At 39.8% G+C, this 19,779-nt stretch overlaps 1 protein-coding gene across 1 annotated transcript in view; it reads left to right on the top strand.

The window, feature by feature from the left end:
* COL19A1 (collagen type XIX alpha 1 chain) overlaps positions 1-19,779 on the top strand; it is a 351,475-nt gene that overhangs the window by 33,024 nt on the left and 298,672 nt on the right. The window contains exons 4-6 of the mRNA XM_060030452.1: positions 11,583-11,706; positions 13,977-14,252; positions 18,351-18,431. Of these exons, the coding sequence (XP_059886435.1) occupies positions 11,583-11,706; positions 13,977-14,252; positions 18,351-18,431 (481 nt within the window). The remainder of the gene's footprint in view (positions 1-11,582; positions 11,707-13,976; positions 14,253-18,350; positions 18,432-19,779) is intronic.

The raw sequence follows: 19,779 nt of genomic DNA, 5'->3' as shown, positions 1-19,779 counted from the left end.
GAAGTGAAATTGAGTTATTTGTAGTGTGGTGGATGGACCTAGAGACTGTCATACAGAGTGAAATAAGTCAGAAAGAGAAAAACAAATACCGTATGCTAACACATATATGTATGGAATTCAAAAAAAAAGAGGTCAGAAGAACCTAGGGGCAAGACGGGAATAAAGACACAGACCTACTAGAGAATGGATTCGAGGATATGGGGAGGGGGAAGGTAAGCTGTGACAAAGCGAGAGAGTGGCATGGACATATATACACTACCAAACGTAAAATAGATAGCTAGTGGGAAGCAGCCGTGTAGCATAGGGAGATCAGCTAGGTGGTTTGTGACCACCTAGAGGGGTGGGATAGGGAGGGTGGGAGGGAGGGAGACGCAAGAGGGAAAAAATATGGGAACATATGTATATGTATAAGTGATTCACTTTGTTATAAAGCAGAAATTAACACACCATTGTAAAGCAATCATACTCCAATAAAGATGTTAAAAAAAAAAAGAAAACGTATTTGAAGAAATTATGGCTGAAAACTTCCCAAACCTAAAAAAGGAAACAGATATTCAGATACAGAAAACACAGAGGATCCCAAACAAGATAAATCCAAACAGACTTTCACCAAGACATATTATAATAAAAATGGCAAAAGTTAAAGAGAGGATTCTAAAGGCAGCAAGAGAAAAACAAAGAGTTAATTACAGGGGAACCCCTCATAAGGTTATCAGCTGATTTCTCTACAAAAATGATGCAGGCCAGAAGGGAGTGGAAAGCTGTATTCAAAGTCCTGAAAGGGAAAAATCTGCAACCTAGGATACTACCCAGCAAGATTATCATTTAGAATAGAAGGAGAGATAAAGAATTTCTCAGAAAAGCAAAAACTAAAAGAATACAGCAATACTAAACTTATCCTAAAGGAAATATTGAACGGTCTTCTCTAAATAGAAAAGAAGTAAGAATCTATAGGAAAGAGAAAATCACAATTGGAAACTAAATCACTTAAATAAGCCAGTACACAGATTAAAAAAAAAACCGCAAAACAAAAATTTATGGAAAAGTGATGATAACTACAGTGAACAGCAAAAAGGTGAACATGTAGATGCAAACGAGGATTTCAAAGTCATAAAATGTGGGAGAGGAGAGTAAAAAATGTAGATTTTTTTTCTAGAATGTGTTTGAGCCTATACGACTACCACTCTAAAGCAAGTAGATATAGGAAGGGGTTGACATATGTGAAAAACAGGGCAACTTCAAATCAAAAACATACAATAGAGTCACAAAAAACAAAAATAAGAGAACATAAGCATAATACAAAAGAAAATCATCAAACCACAAAAGGAAAAACAAAAAGAAAAAGAAAAGGACAAAGAAGAAAGATCAATGGCAAAACAAGGTTTAAAATGGAAATAAATGCATATCTATTAATAATTACCTTAAATGTCAATGGACTAAATGTTCCAATCAAAAGACACAGAGTGGCAGATTGGATAAAAAAACAAGAGCCTAAAACATGCTGCCTACAAGAGACCCACTTTAGGGCAAAGGGCACATATAGGTTAAAAGTGAGGGAATGGAAAAAGATATTTCACGCAAGTGGAAATGACGAGAAATGGGGGTTGCAATACTCATAGCAGGCAAAACAGACTTTAAAACAAAGGCTATAAAGAAAGATAAAGAAGAACACTATATACTGCTAAAAGGATCAATACAAGGAGAGGATATTACACTTGTCAACATATATGCACCCAATATAGGAGCACCCAGATACATAAAACAAATACTAAGACATAAAGGGAGAAATTGACAGGAACACAATAACAGTAGAAAACTTTAACACCACTCTCACATCAATGGACAGATCTTCAAGACAGAAAATCAACAAGGCAACAAAGATCCTAAATTATACAATAGAATAGTTAGACTTAATTGATATCTTCAGGACATTACATCGAAAAACAGCAGAATACACATTCTTTTCAAGTACACATGAAACATTCTCTAGGATTGACCATATACTAGGGCACAAAACAAGCCTGAACAAATTTAAGAGTATAGAAATTATTTCAAGGAACTTTTCTGACCACAATGGCATGACAAGAAATCAACCACAGAAAAAGAAACAAGAAAAAAACAATTACATGGAGACTAAACAACATGCTATTAAAAAACCAATGGGTCAGTGATGAAATCAAAGAAGAAATTAAAATATACCTTGAGGCAAATGACAATGAAAACATAACCATACAAATTCTATGGCGTGCAGCAAAAGCAGTTCTTAGAGGGAATTTCATAGTGATATAGGCCTTCTTTAAGAAACAAGAAAAATCTCAAATAAACAACCTAAACTACCACTTAAAATAATCAGGAAAAGAAAAACAAACAAAACATAAAGTCTGCAGAAGGAAGGAGGTAATAAAGATCAGAGAGGAAATAAATCGAGATTTAAAAATTAGGAAAAGTCAATAAAACCATGAGCTTGTTCTTTGAAAGCGTAAGTAAAATTGACAGATCTCTGGCCAGGCTCACCAAGAAAAAAGAGACAAGACCCAAATAAACAAAATAAGAAATGAAAGAGGAGAAATCACAGCTGATACCGTGGAAATACAAAAAACTATAAGGGAATACTGTGAACAATTCTATGCCAACAAATTTGACAACCTAGAAGAAATGGAAAACTTTCTAGAAACATACAGCCCACCAAAACTGAATCAAGAAGAAATAGATAACTTGAACAGACAGATCACTAGAAATGAAATAGTATCTATAATAAAAAAACTCCCTACAGACAGAAGTCCAGCACCCGATGGCTTCACTGGGGAATTCTACCAAACATACAAAGGAGAACTTATACTGATCCTTCTCAAACTCTTCTGAAAGACTGAAGAGGAAGGAACACTCCCAAAGACATTCTATGAAGCTACCATCACCCTGATACCAAAACCAGACAAAGACACTACCAAAAAAGAAAATTACAGGCCAATATCTTTGATGATTATAGACTGAAAAATTCTCAACAGAATATTAGCAAATTGAATCCAACAACACACAAAAAAGTTCATACACCATGACCAAGGGTCATGACCAAGGATTCACCCAAGGGTCATAAGGATGGTTCAACATACGCAAATCAGTCAATGGGATACACCACATCAACAAATGAGAGGATGAAAACCACAAGATCATCTCAATAGATGCAGAAAAAGCATTTGATAAAATTCAACATCCATTCATGGTAAAAATCGCTATGAAAGTGAGTATAGAGGTAACATATCTCAGCATAATAAAAGCTATTTACAATAAACCCACAGCCAATATAATACTCAATGGTGAAAAGCTGAAAGCCTTCCTGATAAAATCTGGAACAAGACAAGGATGCCCACTCTCACTACTTCTCTTCAGCATAGTATTGGAAGTCCTAGCCACAGCAATCAGACAAGAAAAAGAAATAAAACATATTCAAATTGGTAGGGAAGAGGCAAAATTGTCATTATATGCAGATGATATAATAATATATATATAGAAAACCCTAAAGACTCCACACAAAAGCTATTAGAACTGATAAATGAATTCAGCAAGGTAGCAAGATACAAGATTAACATACAGAATTTGGTTGCATTTCTTAACACTAACAATGAAATATAAGAAAGGGAAAGTAAAAAAGCATTACCTTTTAAAATCGCACCGCCCAAAATAAAATACTTAGAAATAAACCTCACCAAGGAGGTGAAATACTTATATGCTGAGAACTACAAAACATTAATAAAGGAAATTACAGATGACTCAAAGAAATGGAAAGATATCCCATGCTCTTGGATTGGAAGAATTAATATTGTTAAAATGGCCATACTATCCAAAGCAATCTACAGATTTAGTGTGACCCCTATTAAATTACCCATGACATGTTTCACAGAAATAGAAAAATTATCCTAAAATTTATATGGAGCCATAAAAGACCCAGAATTACCAAAGCAATCCTGAAGAAAAAGAACAAAGCAGGAGGCATAACCTTCCCTGACTTCAGACAATACTACAAGCCTACAGTAATCAAAACAGCATGGTACAGGCACAAAAACAGACATATGGATCAATGGGACCGAATAGAGAGTCCAGAAATAAACCCACACACCTACCGTCAATTAATCTTCAACAAAGGAGGCACCAATATACAATGAAGAAAAGAAAGTCTCTTCAGCAAGTGGTGTTGGGAAAGCTGGACAGCCACATGTAAATCAATGAAGTTAGGACGCACCCTCACACTATGCACAAAAATAAGCTCAAAATGGCTTAAAGGCCTAAATATAAGACAAGACACCATAAAACTCCTAGAAAAGAACATAGGCAAAACATTCTCTGACATAAATCACACCAATGTTTTCTTAGGTCAGTCTCCCAAGGCAATGGAAATAAAAGCAAAAATAAACAAATGGGACCTAATCAAACTTATAAGCATTTGCACAGCAAAGGAAACCATAAACAAAATGCAAAGACAACCTACAGCCTGGGAGAAATTATTTGCAAATGATGCAACTGTCAAGGGCTTAATTTCTAAAATATACAAAATATATATATTTTAGAAATATATATATTTTTAAAATATACAAAAAATATTCTAAAATATACAAAAAAATAAACAAACAAAATTTCTAAAATATACAAAAAGTTGTATTGAGTCATACAACTCAATAACAAAAAAGCAAACAACCCAATCAAAAAATGGGCAGAAGACCTAAACAGAGATTTATCCAAAGAAGATATACAGATGGCCAGCAGGCACGTGAAAAGATGCTGAACATCGCTAATTATTAGAGAATTGCAAATCAAAACTACAGTGAGGTACCACCCCACACCAGGCAGAATGGCCATCATTAAAAGTCTACAAGTAACAAATGCTGGAGAGGGGGTGGAGAAAAGGGAACCCGCTTACACTATTGGTGGGAATGTAAATTGATGCAGCCACTATGGAAAACAGTATGGAGGTTCCTCAAAAAACTACAAATAGAGTTGCAATATAATCCAACAATCCCACCCAGACAAAACTATAATTCAAGAGGATACATGCATCCCTATGTTCATAGCAGTACTATTTACAATAGCCAAGACATAGAAACAACCTAAATGTTCATCAACAGATGAATGGATAAAGAAGATGTGGTATATATATATGTGCAATGGAATATTACTGAACCATCAAACCGAATAAAATAATGCCATTTGCAGCAACATGGATGGACCTAGAGATTATCATACTAATTGATGTCAGAAAGAGAAAGACAAATACCATATGATATCACTTACATGTGGAATCTAAAATATGACACAAATCAATATATCTATGAAATATAAATAGACTCACAGATATAGAGAACAGATTTGTGGTTGCCAAGGGGAATGGGCGGTAGGGGAGAGAAGGATTGGGAGACTGGGACTAGCAGATGCAAACTATTATATATAGGATGGATAAACAAGGTCCTATTGTATAGCACAGGGAACTACATTCAATATCCTGTGACAAACCATAATGGAAAAGACTATGAAAAAGAATATATACATATATATATACACACACACATATATGTATAACTGAATAACTTTGCGGTACAGAAGAAATTAACACATTATAAATCAAGTATACTTCAATAAAATTAAAAAAATAAAGATGGCAATGGAAAAAAATGTTACAAGGCTAAGCACAACATGGGGAATATAACCAACACTTTATACTAACTATAAAAGAAGTATAACCTTTAAAAATTGTGAATCACTATATTGTACACCTGTAACATATAATATTGCACATCAACTATACTTCAATTAAAACAAGTTAAAAAGTGTCAATACATCAAGACAATAGAGCAATCACAAATATGTACCCCAAAACAAAGCCCCCAAATTCATGAAGCAAAAACTCACAGAATTGAAGGGAGAAGTAGACAATTCAACACTTCAGTACCCCATTTTCAAAACAGATAGAACATTAGACAGAAGATCAGTAAGGAAATAGAAGACTTGCACAAATCTACAAGCTATTTAGACCTAACAGACCGTAGAACATTCCACCTAACAATAGCAGAATACACACTCTTCTCAACTGCATGTGGAACATTCTCCAGGGTAGGCCATATGTTATGTCATAAAGCAAGTCTCAACAAATTTAAAAGGACTGAAACTTTCCTGCTGTTATAGGATTTTAAAAGCAGTCCCATTCCTAATACTAGGTTTTCCGTTCATAACCTTGAGTTCTAATTTTCCTCTCCTAACTGATTTTAAGAACTCATTAGGGCAGGAATCTTCTTTTTCCATCTTTGTAAGCCTCTCTGGGTATTCAGCAAACATTTGTGTAGATCCAGCTTTGCTAACTAGCAGTCACTGATTTGTTTGCTTTTGCACAATGTTGGTCTGGACAGTGTTTATGAAAAATCTGAAATAGTTGCCAAAATTAAAACTCTAAACTTTTCAGATAAAAATCTGGGTATTTGGCTTGTCTTGAAAAATGGGATGAACTGGCAACCCTGGACCAACTTCCCCATATGGTAAGAGTTCGCTGGAGCTAATTAGCAGCTGCCCCTGTAGAAGGGCTGGGCTCTGCATTTCCCTTAGTCTAACGTGTGTGTCCTCTACATGAGAATGGGTAACAGTGCTGTTATTAACTCACTTGCTCTATTTGTTTTTACTAAAGAATTCTTAAGAGGAAAGTGAAAATTTCTTACATGCACATTTCTATCCAAGACAGACAAACTAAAGCTAGACTTAGAGGGGGCCATATGTTATTTTTCTTTTAGTTTACAGACTTCTTACATCCGAATTCAGCTCATTAATTGATTCTTTAATAATATTTATTGAGTGCCTACCTTGTGCAGGCACTGCTCTAGATGCTGGTGAATAGGATAGACAAAGAACCTTAGGAAGCTTACATTCCAGTTTCCTGCCTGGGCCCTAGAGCCATGTGGTTGTGACTCTTGGTTTATATCAATGAAGACAGGATGTCTTCAGTGTTAAAACCTTCAGAAGGAACAAGGGGAGTGAGGATTTAGAAGAGGCCAGGGGATTAGGTGATTGGGAATACTTTTATTTTAGTTTACATTTTATATTATTTCATTTCATTTTACTTTATTTTATTTTGACTGCTCTTATCAGTTTTGCCCACAGGACCTTAATAACAGATGAGCACAGAGACAGAACCTGTCTTTGTGCTGATCAGAAGCCAATAACAAAAACAGACATTTCCAAAGTCACCCTCTGGGTTCTTAAACATGGTGCCAGGTCTCGCCTGTCCTCCTCACTCTGGGTGAGGTTTTTAAGTCTGGTGGCCATGCTGACCAGAGCTGACCCTACAGAGTGCCCCCTTTTATGCTTCCCACTGTCTGGGGGGTCTCTTCACCAACCTTACTGCTTACCAGTGACGTCCCTGGAGTGTCTGTTGGAACAGGAGGTGGGCAGGGAGCTGAAGGCTGACCCAAGGGTTCCAGCCGCCCACTGACACCCAATAGTCACTACATGGCTAAGGTGACCAGCACTGTTAAGTAGGCGTGAACAAGGCTACCAGGGCAGGAGTGACACACCGGAACTTCACGGAACCACCAGCAAATCACAGGGTACGCGGGACTGAATACCCCTAACGGCTTTCCATATTGGAAAGAATTCTGCATCGGAAGTCACAGGACCTGGCCCGCAGCCCAACTCACTCGCCATTAGCCATCTGGGTGATGGTGTCCCTGGGTGAGTGAAGGGCCGGATGCAGAGGCCTCTGGATTCCAGCAGCACTGGTTCTGGGGAGATACTCCCCTTGGTATGGCATGGAGGTGGGAGGGGCCATGTGGGAGCACAGGTAGGGGAGGACGAGCTCGGAGACAGTGGCTCAGGACACAGTCCTCTCGGGCTGGACTCCGGGGACAGTGGCTCGGGACACAGTCCTCTGGGGCTGGACTCCGGGGACAGTGGCCCAGGACACAGTCCTCTGGGGCTGGACCCTGTGTCCCACTCGCGGATGGCCCGGCCTGGCCCGGAGGTGTGGCGGGAGGAGATGGGCCTGGGTTTGGCCCCAGGAGATCCTGCAGGGCGACCGCAGGCACCATCCCTTGGACAGGATGCCAGTCCCGCTGAGGCCTGTCCCCTGCGAGTGCGGTCTCCGCCCCCATCAGCCCGGGCAGCCCCGCACGTCCACGCCTGTCTGCGGCCCGGGCTCAGTGCCCCCTCCTCGTTCGGTGCAGAGCCTCCGAAAGGGCCTCCCCAAGACTCACCAGCTCGGCCTTCGGACCGGCCTCCAGCTGCCCCGTCTCCTCCGGCCTCTTCTGTGACCCAGTTACATCCTCCTGCAGAATGCAGTTCACTGTAGCCGCCATGCCACCTGGTGGGTCACTCGAGCCCTCCGTCCAGGCGATGATGACCACGGCCTGGCCCATAGTGGTTTCCACTCGCCTTCTTCAAGAGGTACCCAAGGGGCCCTTCCCGTCACCAAGTTTCGGCCTAAAATCGGTGTTGGAACCCATATGACAGTTTTCCTCCAAGTGGTCCTAAGGGGTTCCGAACTCGGGGACTTGTCTCGGCGCAGGTGTGCTCTGAGAGCCCCTAGTGTCGTGGGTTTTCTCCCTCGGGACGAGATTCAGGCGCGTGAAGGGCGGAAACCGAAAGAGAGGGAGGCCGTCTTTTTAGGGCGAGGATGAAGAGTGACCGTCGGTACTTCAACATTCCAGATGCTCCAGAAATGATAGACCTTGCAGTGCTTGGCGGAGGGGGAGGGGGGAATTCCTTAAGTTTAAAAAGGGGTTATCTTTTCATTATTTCATTATTTTCCAACATCCTAATTAAAAGCAAAAGCCAAAAAAAAAAAAAACTGACAAGCTTCCACAGCAGGGATATTGCCTGAATTCCGAAGGACACATTTTCTGATCTGCTCTCCATCCCCAGTACAAATCCCGGAGTTATTCATTATGGGTGGAAATCCCATTTGGAGATAAGCCCATCCGGTTCTTGTATTAACTTCTTGACTCGGTAAGCTAGGCTGTATTTGCCATCGTGGCTGTGGCCGCTGCCCGGGTTCCTCCAACATTGCCCTGTGGCGTCTCGAGCTCCCCTCTGGCGGCCGCTGCGGTTCCCCCTCCCGCCCGCAGCTGCGCGCTCCTTCCGGGCGGGAACCGCGGCTCCCCAACCCCGCCCCAGGCCCCCTTGCCGACTGGGTGAGACCGCTCACGTGACGGCCTGCCTCGGGAGGAGGGGCGCACCGTGAGCATCCTCGCGAGGGCCCACGGGATTGATTTTAGAATGCAGGAAGGCTCAGGGCGGAGGGCTGTGACAGTGTGACGTTCAGAGTCTTCATTTAAGAAACTTGGTGGATACCTGGAAGGGTAATATAATGCTGTATCGAGTTTGGAGGGAGTTTTGTCTGTTTTACAGCAGGGGAGAGGGTGAAGATATGCATACATTTGTAAACCGAGATAAGAGGGGCATCGGTGAGGGAGAGGTGGGAGATGGAAATGGAGTTTTATCCTCTAAAGTGCAAAAATGACTGTAGAGTGGGAGATGAAGCCACAGAGACAGGCATAATACATTCTTAGAAGACGGGAAGCAGTGGGGTCACAGGCAGCAGAAAGGAGGAAGTTAGAACCTCGGAACCGCAGGGCGGGGTGCTGCTGGCACGTGGGGTGGGCTACCTCCCCGGGCACGGGAGAGGCTCATCCCGGGGAGGCACCAGCCAGCCTCTGTGGAGGCTGGAGGGGAGTGTGTGTGTGTGTGTGTGTGTGTGTGTGTGTGTGATGAAAATGAGGCCCCAGGTTGCCTCCTCTTTCTTCATCCAGCCAGACAAGAGCTGAGAGCCAGAAAGCCTCCGGACTGGGGGTAAGCAGGTTAGTGAAGAAGGTAAAACTAGAGTTTATATATATTTAGAGGCAGACCTCCTTTCATTGTGTTTCACTTTATTGCACTTCATAGATACTGGATTTTTTACAAATTGAAGGTTTGTGGCAACCCTGGGTTGTCAGATGATGGTTAGCATATTTCTTGTTAGCAGTAAAGCATTTTAAAAATTAAGGTATGTACGTTTTTAGATATAATGCTGTTGCACATGGAATAGAGTACAGCATAGTGTAAACACAACTTTTACACACACGGGAAAACCAAAAAATTCGTGTGACTCACTCTTTTTTTTGCTGTACGCGGGCCTCTCACTGTGGTGGCCTCTCCCGTTGCGGAGCATAGGCTCCGGACGCGCAGGCTCAGTGGCCATGGTTCACGGGCCCAGCCGCTCCGCGGCATAGTGGGATCTTCCCGGACCGGGGCACGAACGCGTGTCCCTTGAATCGGCAGGCGGACTCCCAACCACTGCGTCACCAGGGAAGCCCGTGACTCACTTTATTGTGATACTAACTTTATTCCAGTGAGCTGGCCCCAAACCTGCAATATCCCTGAGGTATGCTTATGTACATATACCTACATTTATACAGTATATACGTAAGTGAGTGTGTGTGTGTGTGCGTGCGTGCGCGCGCGCGTGAGTTTAACCAACTAAGAACTTTAGGCCAGCATATCTTTTTTTTTGTTGTTGTTCCTGATTTCCCTACCACTTGTGACTTTTTCTCTAACACAAAGTGTAAAACCAAAGTTTCAGAATTCTCCATGAGTTTGGTTGTCAGTTTCAGTGGACCTTGGTGTGATATTCTCAGTGAGTAGTTAACCATCTCAATGTATGATGTTTTATTTATATAAACAAGTTCTGGCTATGTTAGTCCTTAAGAGAATTCTTACCTACTACTCCTCATGATTTTTAAAAGAAAAGCAAGATTCCTGCCTTGCAGTTTTTACATACAATGCAGATAACTTTAAAAGTCAACTTGGAGGAATGTATCTCTCCATGTTTTCCAATGAAAGTCTAAATATGATTTATGTTCATGGTGAATTTTTCTCCCTAAGTTTCTTCATGGATCCAGTGAGACCAGGATTTTGAAACAAGGTTGAGACAGAAGCATATTTGGACTGTCTTTAGGCTTCTCTCTGCTGCCTAGAAATAACTTACTTATTTTCTGTAAGAATAAAAAATAAGCTAAAATGTCTTTATTATATTTCGTTTCAGTTCTAAATTGATACCTACTAGGAAATCAGAATTAGGAGTTCATTTTGCAAGGGTTTAATATGACAGAAGTTCTTTGGAAGTATACATTTAATTGCTAGCAGTGTTCTTTGAAATGCTCTGTACTTCTGTCTACCAATAAAGCCCAGGGGTACTATTTATTTCCTTTATAAATGTCTACCGTGTGCCAGACTGCAGTGAATTCTGAAATTCTGTTGGAACATCTTGTTCAGTAAATGAATATCGCCCCATAGTACTATAGTCTAGTCACTCGCTTTTACACACCTCAAGCTTTAACAGCAACTTCCCGGGAAATTTTTTAAAAGGGAAAGAACAAGGATACAAATTCCATAGGTAAAAGTAGACGTGGATGTGTCCATGTATGCATTTGGTAGAATGCTGTAAACATGCATAATGAATTCTAAATTCATTGAGAAAATGTGACTAAGATGTTGTGTTGCAGAGACCTTCATACCGAGATTTTGTGTCCTTGCCTTCAGTTTTCCCACGATGGTTCTTTGTTTTTCTCCCACAGTAAGGTGTTTCCCAAAGGCCTTCCTGAGGAGTTCGCCATAGCAGCCGTGTTTCGGGTACGAAGAAGCACCAAAAAGGAACGGTGGTTTCTGTGGCAGGTTTTAAACCAGCAGAATATGCCACAGGTAAGGAACCAGAGAGATGTACTGATCTGTGGCCTCTGGTGGGATTAGGCCAGGTGAATCTTGGATCTGTGGGCATAAATTTGGGAGCAGACCTCATGCACGACTATTCTTTTAGTGGAATCACCCACAGGGAAATGCAAGTATTCTCAGAGTTAGAAGGATCTTGCTGAGATTTGTAATGGGAGAGCCTGGTGGGTGAGGCAAGATTAGTTTGTTTTCTGTTTTTGTTTTGTTTTTCTGTTTGTTTTTTTCTACTAGATTCATATTTTTGTCTGAAGACACTCTAACTACCCTTCCTTTACAACTGCTTCATTGACACCAAGACCACTCACTGACGACTTCTTCATTTCCTATTATTTCTGATATTATACATCATTTTAAAGCTGTTCATTGTTTCCTCTGAAAATCCTTAGTAAATTAAGAGATGAGATACAAATATTGATTCCATCAATAAAAATAATTGAACACATGCTAGATGCTAGTTAGTGACAAAGATAAGAGACTGGCAAAGCGTGATTCCTTTTCTCAGGGAGCACATAGGTCTGGGGATGCCATGTATGAGAACAGCCTATTGGAGCATGACCACAAGGTGACAAGTGAGGTGGCCGAGGGCAGCTCGGAGTTGGGTGGGGACTGTGCGAGCATGGAAAGGACGGCTCCCCCAGATGGGACATGAGAAGAGCAGGGGTCTAGGAGTACTTGTGGGAGATGTGGCATTTGGGCAGAAAGGAGGGGACGCAGGTGCTCCAGGGAGGGGAGGTAAACATCACAATTACTTATGGGCACCATCCATCTGTGTTTATTTCCGTACATATCCATTGAAATGTTTTTCATTTCACTGGTCTTTTAATATGTTATTATATAGTCACAGTATTAAGAAGGAAATATGACTTGAACAGAAAGAACATGTTCTCTATGAAAATGTATTTTCTTTGCACCATGCAAAGCATCAAAGGTTAAAGAAGTTGATCTCAGTTTCCATGCTAAGAGTAGTGATTATTTCTTATTGTTTTTAAATTAGTAACATTTAATTCTTGAATCACTCATACAGAATTATATATATACATAGATAAACACACACACACACACATACGCACATACACATACGCACACACACACACTCCTAGATGTCCTCTCAAGAAAGGAGCATATTACATTCATCAGATATCCCATATTTAAACCATTTTCGTAGCGGTTGTTTGCTGTTCTTTTTTTTTTGCTGTACGCGGGCCTCTCACTGTTGTGGCCTCTCCCATTGTGGAGCACAGGCTCCGGACGCACAGGCTCTATGGCCATGGCTCATGGGCCCAGCCACTCCGTGGCATGTGGGATCTTCCCAGACCGGGGCACGAACCCGTGTCCCCTGCATCAGCAGGCGGACTCTCAACCACTGCGCCACCAGGGAAGCCCTGCTGTTCTTATATGTTAACAAATCCAACGGACACAAGTATCATCTAAAATATTTTACTGAGTACCTCAGTTCTACTAACATGCAGCTTGAGTTTATTTTCAATTATTTAACTTTTTTATTGGAGTATAATTGCTTTACAGTGTTGTGTTAGTTTCTGCTGTACAACAAAGTGAATCAGCTATTCGTATACATCTATCCCCATATCTCCTCCCTCTTGAGCCTCCCTCCCACCCTCCCTATCCCATCTGTCTAGGTGGTCACAAAGCACCGAGCTGAGCTCCCTGTGCTATGCACCTGCTTCCCACCAGCTATCTATTTTACACATGGTAGTGTATATATGTCAATGTTACTCTCTCAATTCGTCCCACCCTCCACTTCCCCTGTGTGTCCACAAGTTCTTTCTCTACGTCTGCGTCTCCTTTCCTGCCCTGCAAATAGGATCATCTGTACCATTTTTCTAGAGTCCATATATATGCGTTAATATTCGATATTTGTTTTTCTCTTTCTGATTTACTTCACTCTGTATGACAGACTTTAGGTTCATCCACATCACTACGAATGACCCAATTTTGTTCCTTTTTATGGATGAGTAATATTCCATTGCATATATGTACCACATCTTCTTTATCCATTCATCTGTCGATGGGCACTTAGGTCGCTTCCATGTCCTGGCTATTGTAAATAGTGCTGCAGTGAACATTGTGGTGCATGTATCTTTTTGAATTATGCTTTTCTCAGGGTATATGCCCTGTAGTAGGATTGCTGGGTCCTATGGTAGCACCTTGAGTTTTGATTTGTGTGCTTTAATAATTTTTAAAACTGAATTTCAAACATTTAAAGATCATTTGCATTTTTGCAGGTTTCTATAGTAGTTGATGGTGGAAAGAAGATGGTGGAATTTATGTTCCAAGCTGTGGAGGGAGATGTGTTGAACTACGTTTTTAAAAATCGAGAACTCCGTCCTTTGTTTGATCGTCAGTGGCATAAACTTGGCTTCAGTATACAATCCCGGGCCATTTCGGTCTATACGGACTGTAACTTAGTTGCAAGCCGGCATATTGATGGAAAGGGCACTGTGGACTTCCACGGAAGGACTGTTATTGCAACCCGAGCTTCAGATGGCAGGCCTGTGGACGTGAGTTGTTAACTAGTAACATTTATAAATTAAAATAAAATATCTTATTAAAACCTTTTTCCTTTAATAACTGTATAATATATTCCCTTCTCAACACTGTTTAAATTAATTTGCTATCAGATGTGTGAAGCATAGCTATGTATTTCCAACTATATATATATATATATATATATATATATATATACACATAGTGTGTGTGTGCGTGCGTGTGTGTGTGTGTGTGTGTGTGTGTATGTGTGTGTGTGTGAGATACACGGGCCTCTCACTGTTGTGGCCTCTCCCGTTGCGGAGCACAGGCTCTGTACACGCAGGCTCGGCGGCCATGGCTCACGGGCCTAGCCGCTCCGCGACATGTGGGATCTTCCTGGACCGGGGCGCGCACCCGTGTCCCCTGAATCGGCAGGAGGACTCTCAACCACTGCGCCACCAGGGAAGCTCTCCAACTATATTTTTACATATATTATTTTCTATCTATTTTCACCCATTTTTCTCTAGCCTGTGAATTTAAAAGAACTAGGTTATGCCTTAAAAAATAAGGTTATTAAAATTAAATGTTAGTAAAAATTGAAAATATTATACAAAAGTAAGCTTGGTCTAAGTTCCTATGTCTTGAATAGAAAGGACTGGAAAAAGATGAAATTTAAGTTAAATGGTTTTGGTGTTTTCATTCAAGAACAATAGGCTATTTATTCATCCTCAGAATCACAAATGTTTGTACTGCAGACTATTTTTCATTAGCTTATAATGTTTCTTTAGAGTTCTGTTGGACTGAAACACAACAGTAGGTCATTGGATGAGAACAATTGTCTAGTAAAACCCTTTCAGATGAAAAGTTTCTTTAAAAATTATATTTGATGCTCACATGGTACAGATTTATTATTAATTTCCCAAAGGCCTATAATCTTTAAAAAGGGGGATATATCTAAATTTGATGACTTCACATTTTCTTATGGGTGGAATGATGGGAAAACCCATAAAAATAATCTGAATTCAGGACACCAATAGGAATTGTTAATGCAAAGCCCTTAACAGTTCAATTTTGTTTCAAAAGTACGGTTCTGTGCACATACATGTTTGGCCAGCATATTATTTCTAAAGGCCCCTGTGGAAGGCATCAGAGATAGATGACAGATGGATAGATAGATAGATATTATATATATATGTGTGTGTGTGTGTGTGTGTATATATATATATATATATATATATATATATATATATATCTCCAATAAAATATTATTTTTAAACTGCCTTCTCTTAGACACAATGAACAAATCAGTGAGAGTGTCATAATGAGGGTTCAGTGATGATTGTCAAGATACCCCAGAGCAGGAGAAGCCAGTTCTGGACATAAGACATCATGGCATCAGGGAGAGTGAGCTTGCTTGGGGATCAGACAGATGTGATTGTAAATCCTAGCTCATCCACTTAATTCTTATGATCTGCTAATTTATCTTGCTCACTCTTAATTTATCTGAGTCTCGGTATCCTAAATTATAAAATAATATTGGTAGACTCGATAGTTATAATTGCATGGCGTATGTGCCATAGTGCATAGTATGTGGTCAGTTTTCTGTGTATTCATTTATTTATTTAGGGCCAGACATGCCGTTCAACCTGGCATAAAAGAGCAGAAAACAACAACAAAATCTGCGCCTCTCTCAAAGATCTTAAAGGCTCAGTCTGTGTCAGAAAGATGGATCAGTATGTGTCAGTAAATGGTGGCTGCCAATAATAATCACAGTATTAATTGTAGTGACAATAGTCCTAGACAGACCTTTCAGAAAGGTCTCTCCAGAGTCAAGGGAGGAAGTGGAGTCCAGCAGCTACACCTCAGACGTGTGACTTCCAGACGGGAAGTGATCTTCAGGGGATTCTAGTAACAGGAGTAGGGGTGGCGGTAGCCCTCGCTGGAGCCCTGCTGTTGACTGGAATCTGATCTCCTGCAGGACTAGCGAGGGCAAAGTGGGGAATGGCAAGAACCAAAGCACATGAGGATTAAGATAAATTCATAACCTTTGAGGGAGAGATGACAATGAGAGAGGAGCAAGTTATTCCAAGAGTGGGGTCCTGACTCCAAGCTCCCGTCTCAAGGTTGAGTGTTGTGTCCTGTGTCTAATTAACTTTTTACTCAAGGGAACAACCCGAGGCTGAAGAATATCACTGTGAGTCCTGATGAAAAGCACAATGGGAAAATTATAGTCTTACCACACTTTCATAGTTTAATGTGGAATCTTAGTTCACTTAAGAAATAATATTAAAGCCATGTCACGATGATGGAGCTTTAGAGGAGTCACTGTTTAAGTTAAACAAACAAATAAAATACATATTTTATTTTTTAAAGATTCTTGGTCCTACTAAAACTCTAAGTAAACTAATATTTTTATTATCTCCATACAAGCTCTGTGATTTATAAGATCTGTTGTAACATGAAAATGTTTTGTTTATTCAGAACGTAATGATAAAACCTTCTAATGATTAGGTTTTATTTTACATATACTACCCGTGTGCTTTCGTGCAGAGAAATAGGTGACAAAACTGATAAAAGAATTTTTTTTTTAACAAAAAAATTCTGTGTGACAGGGTCAGTGCATTCTCATTCTAAAGCACTATGTCAGTGAAGGATTCTAAAGCAACTAATGAATTAAAAAAGCATAATTAAACTAGGCTGGCTGTAGTTTCAGTGTCATGGGTACTTTATTAGGTTCTAATCCATGAAAAATTGATCATCTATCTTCAGTTAAGTAAAATAATTCATATGAAGGCCCTAGCACAGTGGATGATACATAATAGAATTTCAGTATTTATTGACTATTTAGATAACAGTGTTGATGATAAATTAGTTTTAGTTAAGGAGAATATTAATTAATTGGAGTCTCTGCATTCTTCATTCTACATAATGGGTATGTTACTGCCTGGTGTTTCATTAGACTATGTAAGACAGTGTATTTAAACTTTATAAATAAAAGTTTACTTCAGTAACCTTGCAAAAAGTTATAGAAGAGAAATCATTAAGTTTCACTTCATCTCAGAATTTTGCATTGGCTGCAAATCTTAGGCTGTTCATGAAGCCAAAAGATGTCTGGAATTCTTAATGCTTTCTGTGAGCTGAATTGATTTTGTTCATCTCAGTGTAGAGTAATAGTTACAGCTTTTCCCCTCCTTTCTTGCTTTGTTGGTGTTGGGTTAGAGATTCAGAGCTAACCTCAGATATCTGCTTTCTATTACCATAGGATTATTATATTATTATAGTTGGGTCTTACTATAGAAAGTACTTACTGACCTCAAAGAAATACATAATCTAGCTCTGTTACACTAGGAGACAGAGAAAGATGGGGAAAGAGGAGAGAGAGAGAAAGAGAGAGAAAGGCGGGGAGAAGGGGAAGGAAAGAGGTTGTTCCTGACCTATGTTATATGTCAAATCATCATAAGATTATTAATTAAATTATTAAATTTACAACCACAAACTAGTTTGAAGCAGCCTCTCTGTGCATCTGTCATATTGAAATTTTGTCAATAGTCTGTACCATTTACTTTCTCTGATGTGGTTGTTTGATCTTGCACTTGAAGACATGATTGTACTTTCCTGAAACTACTTTTAATTTCATGTCCGAATGCCAACAAATGTGGATTTGCTGAGCAAATAGAAGAATCAATTATTTTTGTAAAAATACTGTGAGTCATGCTCAAGAGTATGCCATGTAACATAAAATCCTTAGGTATTAGACAGTATCCATGAAAAGTAGATAAAAACTAAATACCTTTTTTTTCTTCTTATCGTAGTGCATTACCTCTCTTTAATTAAATACTTCTTTTTGATGGTTTGAAACAAGCAGCAAAGATCTGCAATTGCTCTATTACTTGATTTCCTTTACATATAGATTTATCTCAACAGCCGAATCCATTTCTGTTTCTCAAAGGGTCCATAACATCATGAATCCTAAATTAAACAAAAACCAAAATATCTGCCAGTGATCTATTTGTATAAATATTAGCTTCTTTTTTTCTCTCCAGTTAAATTACCATCATTCTCAAATGCCTAAATGTGATTTTCAAAAAGAAAAATACTAATGATATATCTTATTACTAATTTTTTAATAGGTTGAAATTCACCAACTTCAAATCTACTGTAACTCGAACTTCATAGCTCAAGAAACGTGTTGTGAGATATCAGACCCTAAGGTAAGCTCAGTTTTTGGTGTGTGAAGACTGTAGAAGGCCAGTTGCCTGGGCTGTAGAGTCACGTGTAGGGCAGCACTGAACGTCTTCTCTTGAAGCCAGGCGAGGAAACAGTTCCAAGCAAGAGACCCCTCATGGGGCTGTCCCATCGTCTCTTGTCACAATTTTAATCCCAGTGCTTCATCTTGAACTTCAGGAAAGATATGGCCTCACTTTGGACTCCACATGAGTAAAAGAGAACTTATGCCTTTCTCACTAAACCACGCTCTGACGGTAGCATCAGCATTTTCCAGTTACAGGGGTTTTACGTCTGTGATTGTACGTTATTCTCACTCACTTCCCCCTCCTAGCCGTCACCCTTCCTGGCCAGTTTTCCTTTGTGAGAGATTTTTCACCTGCATCTTCCCCTCTCCTGTTAGCGCCGTGGTCCACCTTTACCTCGTGCTTGGATCGTCGCATTATTGTGTCATCCTCCTTCCCTGTCCCCACATAGCCAGAATAAGTCTCTGCATCACTGCTTTGTAGGTTCATTTACCTTCTTCCACTAAACATCTGTTATTCAGAAACACTGATCTTCTAGATATTGTGCTAAGCAACAAGGCTGGCTGACGTGAATAAGGCACATTCCCGGTCCTCTGCTCATCTCACCTTCAAAGCCTTTGGTTACTCCCTGTTTGCAACAAATTAGAAATTCAGTTTCTTAGTCTCTCACTCTTAATATTCTCAACCTAACTCTACAACTATTACTTTCTTGTACCAACCTTCCATTAAAAAACCCCCACTAAATTCAGTACTTTCTGCATCTCTTATTGCAATGGTCATGTGTGTGTCTTATATTATTAGATATAGTTGTATTTGCTTTTAATTTATTCAATTACCTTTGAAACTCATTGAGGGGAGTTGCACTTTTGTACCCTTCTTTTATGATTAGTGCTTTGTTTGTAAAAGGTGTCAAAACATTGTTTCTTGACTTGTTGACTGGTGTTTGAAAGGGATTAATTCTGAAAAGTCTTACAGAAAGAACATATGAAAAGTAAAAGGTGAAAATGTTATTCTTCGGGTCAGATTTCCCAGAAGTTCTAAACTTACCATTGAAAATTGTAAGAATATTTATCCATAGTTTAGTAGTTCAAAAGTATTTTTAACTTCTATCACTCACTTTGGGTAGTAGAATAATAATGTGATCAACTGACTCAAAGCATAGCTAAGTCTGTAAAAATTATATGTTTTGCTAATGTAACTTGGTTTTATAAACCATATCTCCAACCCAGCTTATGGCTCTCATTGCAAGGAAAGCCAGCCAGATATCTTTCTATAAATATCTGAAAAGGTAATTTAGAATGCCAATCTA

Source organism: Delphinus delphis, chromosome 14, assembly GCF_949987515.2.
Source record: "Delphinus delphis chromosome 14, mDelDel1.2, whole genome shotgun sequence".
NCBI classification, from domain to species: Eukaryota; Metazoa; Chordata; class Mammalia; order Artiodactyla; family Delphinidae; genus Delphinus; species Delphinus delphis.
The sequence above is the reverse complement of the archived record's forward strand: the minus strand, read 5'-3'. Positions and strand labels throughout refer to the sequence as shown.